At 37.7% G+C, this 11,233-nt stretch overlaps 1 protein-coding gene across 1 annotated transcript; it reads right to left on the bottom strand.

The window, feature by feature from the left end:
- Positions 1-257: 257 nt before the first annotated feature.
- Positions 258-1,695, bottom strand: LOC126757904 (putative mediator of RNA polymerase II transcription subunit 26). The gene is made up of 3 exons (XM_050471820.1): positions 1,268-1,695; positions 524-1,120; positions 258-457 (listed from the first exon to the last, which is right to left on the bottom strand). Exons 1-3 carry the CDS (start codon positions 1,429-1,431, stop codon positions 325-327), a joined length of 894 nt encoding a protein of 297 aa, XP_050327777.1. The 5' UTR covers positions 1,432-1,695; the 3' UTR covers positions 258-324.
- Positions 1,696-11,233: the final 9,538 nt, after the last annotated feature.

Here is an 11,233-nt window from a genome sequence, read left to right as displayed (position 1 = left end):
ATCGTTCGTTTTATATAGAAAACTACACAGACGGCATTTATATTAAGACAACAGATGGCGCTGTTATCTATATATTTTTAAGATCGTGGACTTACGTTTGAGCTCTGTCATTCGTTTGCAAAAATTTCTTATTGAACAGAGATGTAAGAAATGAAAAAGGAGTTTCTTCAAAATTTATTATTCATTATTTAACTAAATATATATGTATATGTACATATATAGTATATATTATATATTTATGTTAATTTAAACAAAGACGTAATTCTTACCGCTAACTTTATAAATATTAAGAATAAGAAGTTTTTAATGTCAGCCCACTTTTCTTTAACCCGCTGATGACTTCAAAACAGCCACACTTAAAAGTGGGTTAGTATCGCAACAATTTTGGCATGGCGTTTGGCCAGGGGTACAACACATCTCACATGTTCGCGTGTAATTTGACGGGGTGTCATCTTCACTGCAATGCAGAAAGCAATTGAGTTAACAAAAATAAATAAAGTGGATGAACGATAGAAGCACTTACTCCGAATATGAGGGGAGCAATGGGGTGAGAACTGGACCAACTGCGTCATTGCCTTGGTTGGGTGTGGGTGTGCTCTCCTGTTGTCGCTGTGCCGGAGTTTGTGGCGGATATGATGATGATGTAGGTTGTTGGTTAAAGTTGTTGTATTGAATTCGATTTGTTGTTGTTGTTATTTGTGGCTTATAAAATTGTAACGGTTGTTGTTGGGATTGGTGGAACTGCTGCGGTGGCTGTGTTTGAAATTGTTGTTGTTGCTGCTGTGCTTGTTGACTTATCCGTGGAAAATTTGTGATATTGTCGACTTGTTGTTGTTGTGGTTGTCGCTGCAGAAAACTGTTACTTGGAAAATATTGCTGACCATTTGCCAATTGTGTCAGCGATGACGATGGGACTAAAGATGTTTGTTGTTGTTGTTGTTGCGGACGAAATTGTTGCAAATGTTGTTGCTGCTGCTGCTGCGAAGTGAAACTAATGCGTTGTTGAGCGCCACTATTGGCTTGTAGTTGTTGCACTTGTTGCCCTGGCGTTGCCACAAAAAATTTCACCACAGGCTTGACGACCGAGGATGTTTGAGACGAAAGCTGTTCATGCGAATTCCTGATAAGACGCATTACAAGTGTTTGAGGGCGAAAAAAAGCATAATTAATTACGTGGCAACTCTGAACACTCTGTAAGAGCAGCGATAATTAAAATGACACAAAATGTAAAAAAAAATGCTTTGCAATTAATAACCGCCTTCACTACCTTTGCCGTTGCTGGTATTGTTGTTGTAGCGACAAGTCGACTGTTTGGCGCTTTGCTCGCATAACCGTTTCTTGCTGCCGGCACTTAATCGCATTCGCCGCATCAACACTTGAAATGCAGAATAACAGCAAAAACAACAATAACAAATTGTAAGTGAATTGCATATTTTTTTAATTTTTATAATATTTTCGTTTTACTTTAAAAAATCTTCAAAAATTATATTTTATTTCACATTCGAGTTTTCACACACAGAATTTCCAAATTTTCTAAACAATAGTTAATTTAAATCAGTAATATACATATATGTATGTATGTATGTATGTAAGCGAAAAGTACAAATTATTGTTTGTAAATTTGTGATTCACTCGCGATTTCCAAAAACCTTCTGAAACTGGCCACTGCTTGCTGCCAACTGATCGCTCATTCACTGTTGCTCGCAAGCTAAACTCGCCCATATCGTTACTGACAGCTGGTGTGGTCTTTGCTGCGGAAGATCAATGCGAACATCGCCGATATTAACGCTTTTCATGGTGCTGATAATAGGCTTTGCGCATGCTCTGCGCTTTTGTCCGCTTCTGTAACGTTGTTGTTTGTATTTTTCTATTTCCTTAACACATTTTTGCTCGTCATTTTTGGTTGTTATTATTATTATTGTTCTTTAAGAGGCTTACAAGGGACTTAACTCGTCGATTGAACATCTTTTACGCTATTAATGAATTGTTCATTTAATATAACGGGTGATCCAAGTAGAGGTACTTTTTTCAATAGCCTTGTTTTTGAGAGATTCTGCGTGAGTCGTATCAAGCTGGATTGTTATTTTTGTTCAGTATTGTTGGGCATTTTATAGCTCAACTTTATTATGGAAATTCAAGTTCTGTAAAGAATGTGTTTCGAGCAGTTGGCTCAACCTATGGCCAACATAATCAGCCTACTGAGCGTACTTTTCACAACACCACCATTCATCTTGAGACTCAGCATTCATTATTGGATAAAATTCGCCCGAATAGTCCACATTCGCAGTGAAGAAAATATAGCAGCCGTGGAGAGTCGATTCGGCGTCGTCCGCAGCAACTCGGACTGACGTAAAGAATGACCTGGCGCATTTTAAGTAGAGATCTTAAATTGAAAGTGCACAAAATACACCTTATACAAGAAACGAAGGCGCTCTTACTTCCCAAGCGTCATTGCTTCGCTCTATGTGCTCTTGAGAAGTTCCAAGAAGATCCGACGTTTTCAAGTCAAATTTTGTTCAGCGATGAGGCCCACTTCCGGCTCAATGAGTTTGCAAACAAGCAAAATTGCCACATTTGGGAGGAAGAACAACCTAAAGAGATTCAAGAGCTGTCATTTCATCCAGAAAAACAACGGTTTAGTGTGGTTTGTTGGCCGCTGGAATCATGGGTCCATATTTATTCCAAAATATTGCCGGTAAGAACGTAGACGTCAATGGTGACCGTCGCCCCATAATAACCGACTATTTGGTACCAGAAATTGAAGTTCGTGCTATGGCGACTTTTGGTTTCAAGAAGACGGCGCCAATTCTCACACATCACACCAATCAATGAATTTATTGAGAGAATACTTCGGTGAGTAGATAATTTCACGTTTTGGGACGATCGATTGACCATTCTTGTGATTTCACACCGTTAGACTTTTTCCTGAGGGAATAAAGTCTAAAGTCTATGCGCACAATCCCACTTTGATGCTGGCTTAGGAGAAAAGCATCACGTGTGTCATTCATCAGTTACCAGTCAAAATGCTCAAACGAGTCATCAAAAATTGGACTTAATGGATGAACCATCTGAGTGGTTTCACCTTTGCTTTGAGTAGAAGTTTTGAGATCACTTCACAAATAATATAATTTAAAATACCTAACACCCTGTATGCTATAAGTTACTCAAATTTACGCTTGAATACGAAACGGCACTTAAAGTATTGGTATAGCCAAATTGTACATGCCACTTATATTCAATTTATTCAATTCTTAATTACGTATGTACTTTCCTATTTTCGGTGTGAATTGTAACAATTGAAACTGGTTTTGATGGTATTTTTGGCTCAGGGAATTCCATTACTTACATATATGAACATTTTATCAAATGAGGGTTAGCGGAATACAGTATACCCAAGCTCTATGATTCATGAAGATGAAGCCATATGCATTTTGAAAAATTAAACGCCTACCTATCAAAAAGAGCTGCCAAAAATAGCATTTAGCATTTGCATTTGCGGACTTCACTTTCCAATATGATGTGGTAATTGTTTTGGGTTAGTTTTTCTCGAAAGTTATTTTGAATAATTAAATGCAATAAAAAACCCAAATCAGTCTCTCACACGTCGTTCTCAAGCGTTGGGCATCTCTGTGACATCGTTGTGGAGAACTTTGCGGAAAGATCTTGGCCTACATTGTTATGAGATCAAATTGACGCAAGAACTGAAGCAGCGATAAGGCTCATTTCTAGCTGAATGGCTTCTTCATAATATGCGTTATTGGTCAGGCAACAATCCAAAAGTACTCCATGAGTCTTCATTGTAACCCAAAATAATAGGTTTAAGGGGGTATTCTGGTCTAGAAATTTAAAAAAATCGGTTTTTTTTTTACATTCAAAATTTAACTATTCAAGAATATGTGTACAAGAGGACTTTTCAAAATTCAAATTATTTTCGGAGATATAGGCATTTTTCTGACCCGGCATCCAAACTGGTTCGGCCGGAACTAATCGAACAAAAGACTTTACGCGAAACTTTAAACGCATTTTTCTCAAAACTGACCTTTTCGGAACAATACCCACGATATCTCAGGTTCTACTGGACCGATTTACTTGAAATTTTTATAGAGTCTTCTTTATAGGCTTGTCTATGGTTGAAACTAGCCCCATCCCCAAATTTTTTTTGTTATTTTAAAAAAATCGAAATATTCAGAAAAAGTGACCCAAAAAATCTTTTTTTTTTCAGGCAGTCGCCATTTTGTGAAAAAAATGTTTTCCCACTTTTCCGTAGTTCCGGCCATTGCGACATTATTCTAGATTAATAATCTTTTTTTTTATGGTTTCAGATAACTAAGAAGGTTGAAATCATGGGTATGATCACGTGGAAATTTTTAGGACCCCTCACTTCGTCAGCTCATAATTTTTGAAATTTTTTACTTTTTTTAGTTTTGTATTTTTTTCTGTACTTTTCTAAAATTAACAAATAACTAATAAAAAATGGATGGTAAAAATATTAATTGCCTTTTTTTACGACACTTTAAAAATTACCTGAAATTCATACTTCTAGACCAGAATACCCCCTTAAGTTTGAAGCGGTTTATGGGCCGACGGTGTCATTTGACCGTACTTCTTCCGTGATGATCAAGACCGGCCCGTTATTGTGAAGGGGAATCACTAACGCTCGATGATAACCGCATATTATTGGCCCAAATTGGATGATATGGACTTTTACAATACGTGGTTCTAAGAGGACGGGGCCACAGACCACATAGCGAATGTCACAATCGATTTATTGAGAACGAAGTTTGGTAAACATGTTATCTGACGAAATGGCCCAGTCAATTGCCCGTTTTGATCGTGCGATTTGACGCCGTTAGACTATTTCCTGTAGGACTACATACGTCTAGTCTATAGTCCATGCCAACAAGTCGGCGACGATTGATGAACTTCGTACGAATATCGAACTTGAAATTGCAGCAGTATCTGCCGATTTATGCTTGCAAACTTCTTCTCTTTCTTCGTCACCAATCATCTATGTATATATGTATGTATATCCGTTACAGGGTTCCGACGTTTTCTTCTGGGTGTTACAAACTTCATGGAAAGCTTAATATACCCAGTTCAGTTAAGGGTATAAAAAGAGCGAATACAAGAATGAGGAAGGGCTAATTAGGAGAGGAATTTATTAATATGTTGAAGATTTATGTATTTCCCCTGCGGAGCAAGTAATTACTCTCTAGATAGCTATTTCTAAAGTGGCAATATTATTGCTGAAACCTACCTCTATGAAATTTATCTTCAATTTTGTACACATATCACCAAGCATTTCGAAACCCGAATTAAAATTCTTGAACAACAGAAATTAAAGCATACTTATTGGCGCAATCATAATAATTTAAACCCTTTCAAATTTCCATAGCCTTACTTTAAGGCAGAAGTTAATATCTCATTATACACATCTCATTACACCGTTAATATTTTGAGTAATTCTGCTACCATATTCCAACACAGCATGATATACTCAGACCTCGCACACTCACACACACACACACATGCTATATGATACATATATGTCTTCGTCGCTACCTTTCAATGTCGTTTTCTGTAATTTTTTTCATTTCCTGCGCTTTTCGAGCAAGCATAAAATTTACAAAGCAAATAAAAAATGGCGAATATGTATGTTAAGCATAATTCACGTTGATGGAATTGTTCCAGAAAATTATATGCATCACATAATTGTACGCGTCATGCATAAAAATGGTTGAAAGTGTGCTGGCGGAACGAGTTGAATACGAGCGACTACAAATAACGAAACTTTTATGAATATTCGGACTTACAAGTGCACGTGTGTATGAGTGTGGCACCGTGCTGCACTGTTGCCAACCTCCAGTCTTGCACTCGTACTTACACGCACACATAGCCAATTGAAAAAAAATCACACACACATGCTTACGCATAGGTGGCTTTGAATATGCATTCCAGCGCGCTTATCTTTTGGTCTTTATTTCTGCTACTTTTCAGCAGCAGTAAATCCACCAACGGCAACAATTTTCATTGGACCGTCGTACGAAGTTCGAGTGGCACACAGAAGCTGCAACGTACCACAGTAATATGTATTTTGTGGCTGCAAAAGATTTTTTCGTCGAACCAGAAGCCGTCGGTATTTTAAGAATACACAAAAGCATGACTTTGCTGACTGTTTGTCCGTCCTTGTATATCAAAGGGGCTGTATAGGGTGTTAAAAAGCTACGACCACTTTATTAGGAGCGCTGATAAAAATAAAATGAGGTATAAAACATGGTGCGACTCGGGTGATCTAAGCATAAACCTTAGATAAATTGTATGTAGTAAGTTCAAATTTTTAAAGGTTATGTTATTATATCCAAAGGTTGTAGCGTAAGGTTTTGTAAGCTTGGTGAATAACAAAGGTGTTTCTGTCGGGTTATGTAATAACATCTGAGGACGAACCAGAGCCTAACATCACGAACACAAAAAAACGATGGAGGTGCTGAGCAAAGAGACTATTTTGTGATATCTACAGAGAGAGAGATTTTTTCTCGGCCGCGTCCTCATCTCAGATTGTCAATCCGTTGAGTCCGATTTGACTCATTTGAGCATTTCGACTGATAACTGGCGAATAACACGCGTGATGCTTTGCTACAAGGCCTGAATCGAAGCGGGATTGTCCGCATAGACTTTAGACTTTACATATCCCCAAAGAAAATAGCCTAACGGTGTGATATCTCAGGATCCTGGTGGCCAATCGACAGGCCCAAAACGTGAAATTATCTGCTCACCGAAATGTTCTTTCAATAAATCCATTGATTAATGCGATATGTGGGAAGTGGAGCCGTCTTGTTGAAACCAAATATCGCCCAGATCACGAGCTTCAATTTCAGGCACCAAATAGTCGGTTATCATAACGGTCCCCATTGACGATTACGATCTCACCGGCATCATTTTTGTTGATATGTGGACCGATGATTCCACCGATGCACAAACCAAAAATAAAACCTATTGAAAAAATTAACTAGAGTTGGATTACCCGTTATAATAATTATGTGTGACTTAAACAGTTTTCTCTCAGATTACCTTCAAAGCATAGAATTAAGCTTTCATTATTAAAACCAACACCCTTTATATTAATTCTCGTCAATTCTTCTACATACATCAATATACCGCTATATTTGCATGTAAATGTCACCAAAGTCTATAGGACATCCACCGGATGATGAAGTTCAGCTGCAACGCCATTTTTGGCATTCGACATCGCCTATAACTTCGGCCCGATGCTACAGCACTCTCACGAGTAAATACAAACACAAGCGCACATATTTATATAAGCAACTTCATCTGCACTTTTCAATTTAACCGAAACAGCTGTTTACAGGCATCGTCGATCCACCCAGGACAACTACTTCGGATGCTGTTGTTGTTGTTGTAGTTTTTCACCCTGTAATTCGAAAGGGGCGTACAAGCGGGCTGTCTCGCTTAGCATATAATTTATTTTATAAATAAAATATGCGAGTTCACTTCACTTTGAACCAGCGGATACACACACACGCATAGGCGGCATCTTCAAGCCATAGGTAGGCGATGCGGCCGGTGAAGGCAGGCGAGAAAACTTGGCACCAAGAGCAACGGCACACATTCGGCAAATAGCAGCCGTAACAAGTGGTACGTGTAGCAGCAAGTTTTGTTGCATCTTCACACGCGAATAAATGAATTTTAGGTTATTATAAAAGAGGCAGCAGCCGGATGCTCCAAGTTTGTTTCGGTAGCTAATTTATGTGGCAAAAGGAAGTAATAAAGAAATTAATTTGAATGCGAGAGTTATTAGGGTGCAACACAGTGTTGCACTAGGATGTAAGGCAACAACTAGTGAAATGGAAGCCTTAGCGCTCAGCACATTTAAGCGCAATAAAAGCGGCGATGTTTCCCAAGAAGCTAAATTTCGACTGACAGTGATGTATTTCTTATGAGCGAGAGAGCAGAGAGCGAAGAATTTATGTAGATAACACTTTATGATGAATTTGAGATTGAGTTTGAACAACAACTTTCTAATTCGAAACAGCTGGCAACTGAAATGAAATATAAGAGGCTCAAATCATGACTTTTCGACGATCTTTTGAGATGAATTTTAGTTTTTTTGGCACTATTACTTCAGATACATAGCAAGTTGCAGTCAGTTAACTCGTTTTATTTAAGAATATATCCATCTAAAGTCTAAATGTTAAAAAGTGAGTCAAACCTTGTTACGTTACTTCCCCACAAATGCATGAATATTTACACCAAACGATAGCATGGCGGCTTTAAGACTAGAAACGCACAATTTTGATGCAGCCTCTTGCCATGAATTGCTCGTTTCGCTTTTTTGTGTCAGAAACCAGGGCACAGAAGATTTCGCAGACTATGTCAACAATTGTTTCTATGATTTGAAGTTTTACCAGAGCACTGACTATGTGAGTTTGTATGTAGAGGACTTTTTCAAAACTCTCACTCTTGCTATCTTGCTACACTACCTACCGAAATTGGTCGGTCAAATGATATTCGCACATATTTTCAAGCGCTTGACAGTCCAGCAACAGCAAACTCACTCGCGAGCACATGTGTAAATGGTTGCGTGCGTCGTTTTTGGGCATATTTCCGCTTCATTCGTGCTTTATTCGGAAGGATATGCCAGCGCCTGCATTGTGTTGGCAGCGCTCAGCCATTCATTGCTGCCTGTGCTGGTTTTCCCATTCATTTGTCCGCTGGCTCGTTGGCTGGTTCGTTTATTCCTTCATGAAAACCATGAATTTTCCACAATTGATGGTCTAATTATGCCGCCAACATCGAAATGTATGACTTCTGTGTACATTTTGAACCGCCATATGGGTTGGAAATGGCGGAGTGTCCACTCGCAAATTCTTGCGCTTAATAAAACAAGAAAAAAAGTGTAAGTTTGGCTTCTACTGAACTTTTTATGCGTGACTTGTTATAAATTTAGTTTCATACATATGTACTTATATGTCATATACAGTGAGTTCAAAAAGTGTTCACGTAATGCAAACTTTACTTTTCTCATTCAATTTCATCCAAATATGACAATACTTCAAGAAACATTTTTTGCTGTTATATGGCATTGACCTTTTAGTTTTCAAAGCCCACTTCGGTAGATTTCCATGTTTATTTAAATTTGAATAAATACAGTTCAAATACGTAAGCGCACGTGAACACTTTCTGAGCTGATGTGACGCAGTATGTAACTAATTCCGTTGTTACAAAATAGTTGTTAGCATTTTTTAATATTTTTATTGTCCGAAGTATTTCACATTTACTTGGGTCTGTAACAAAAATTAAAGGTCGAAAAATTGAAAATTTAACAAACCTGGCAAATTTTCAGACAGGACTAAAAAACTGATTCTTATTTCGCAAACGGCTGTATGTTCGGACTTGCAGGAGGGGATTTCAGTAAGAAAGATTGCTCAAAAACATAAAATTTCAATTGGTGTCATCAGCAAAATAAAAAAACAAGACAGTATTAACACACCACCAAAAAATTTAAACCGGCCTAAAAAGCCACTCTTGAAATAGAAAGGATTTTACGGCGTTTTATCATGACTGATGCAGCTAAAAATGCAGTGGAGGCTAAGAAAGTGTTATTGTCGTCTTTAGGCACTAGAGTATGCAACAATACCTATCGAAATTCGTTTAAAAGTTTTAATATGCGTGCAAGACCAATGACTAAAAACCGTACATGTCAGCGAAGAACAAAGCGGCTAGAATAAAATTTGCGAAATAACAGAAAAACTGGACAAACGAACAGTTCAAACTAGTAATTTGGTCTAACGAAACGAAAATTAATCGTACTAAAACAGATAGACGCATCTGGACATGCGCTGCGGTCCCACGGATAAGAATATGCTGCGCACACTTAAATACGGAGGTGGTTCACTTATAGTGTGGAGTTTTTTCTGTGGCGGAAAGGTAGGAAAAATGCGTCGAATTAACGAAATATGGGGGGCTACGGACTATATTAGCATTCTAGAGGATTCACTTATCCCTAGCTTCGAAATTTTTGGATGTGAACCCGGTGATTTGATACACATGCAAAATAATGGCCCTAAACATACCGCCCGTATTACAAAATCTTTATTGAAAAATAACGGAATTCGGGTGGTGAAGTGGCCAGCTCAGTCACCCGATATGAATCCTACTGAAAATTTTTGGGCGATTGTTAAAAAACAGTTAATTATTCAAAGAAAAACACCAAAAACCATAGATGAACTCTGGACTCAAATTGAACGAGTTTGGAACAGCTTTTCTCCGGAAATTTTAGATAATCTAATTAACTCTATACCTGACCGTATTAAAGCAGTCATAAAAGCTAAAGGCGGTCCCACAAGTTATTAGTTTTTGAACTTCAATCACCATTTTACCTCTAAGCTCAAATAATGTTCACATGAATTGTATTACTTTATATCTACTATAGCCAAAAGAGATTATTAAATGAAGTGCTTGTTTATGTTAATAAGTTTTTGATTAAATATACTTTACTTTTCGTAAAACAAAATTTAATTTGAATGTTAATTTTTCTTAACATCAGCTGCAATGCACAATTTTTTACTATACGTGAACACTTTTTGAACTATATATATGACCTAGTTACTAGAAAGTCCGTCACTCGAGTAACTCTATTCTTGAGAAAAGTTAAATCTGAAAGCCAAATTACCGTAATTTTTATATAAAAGAGATATAAAATGTTTTCGTGTTCATTCAAATACTAATTCAATGAAGGCTTGCAGAATAAATACGATTACTTTTTCTTAAAAAGGAATTTCGAAGCTGGACTTGTTTGAGGGCTCCGGACTGTGAATATTTTTTTGAAAGGAAATTTGTTGTTGGATCCTTCTTCTTCTTTATTGGCGTAAATACCGCTTACGCAGTTTTAGCCGAGATTACAACCGCGCCAGTCGTTATTTCTTTTCTCATTTTCATCGTTCATTCCTCTCCCCCATATAGCAGGTCGGGGATGATGAGTGACTTATAGAGTTTGGTCTTTGTTCGTCGAGAGAGGACTTTACTTCTCAATTGCCTACTCAGTTCGAAGTCCTGTTGGCAAATGTTATTCTGCGTGGAATTTCGAGTCTGACGTTATTGTTGGTGTTAATGCTGGTTCCAATTTAGACGAAATTATCTACGACTTCGAAGTTATGACTGTCAATAATGACGTGAAAGCCAAGTCGCGAGTGCGACAATTTCTTGTTTGATGACT

Source organism: Bactrocera neohumeralis, chromosome 2 (genome assembly GCF_024586455.1).
Source record: "Bactrocera neohumeralis isolate Rockhampton chromosome 2, APGP_CSIRO_Bneo_wtdbg2-racon-allhic-juicebox.fasta_v2, whole genome shotgun sequence".
Classification (NCBI taxonomy): Eukaryota; Metazoa; Arthropoda; class Insecta; order Diptera; family Tephritidae; genus Bactrocera; species Bactrocera neohumeralis.
The sequence above is the reverse complement of the archived record's forward strand: the minus strand, read 5'-3'. Positions and strand labels throughout refer to the sequence as shown.

Excerpts from the sequence above, each read along its gene's own strand:
- LOC126757904 (XM_050471820.1), bottom strand. The coding sequence starts at position 1,431 with ATGCAATTCACTTACAATTTGTTATTGTTGTTTTTGCTGTTATTCTGC. Across the intron at positions 1,121-1,267 it reads CAATACCAGCAACGGCAAAG|GAATTCGCATGAACAGCTTT; the intron begins GTAGTGAAGGCG and ends GCGTCTTATCAG. Across the intron at positions 458-523 it reads TTGCTCCCCTCATATTCGGA|TGAAGATGACACCCCGTCAA; the intron begins GTAAGTGCTTCT and ends TCTGCATTGCAG.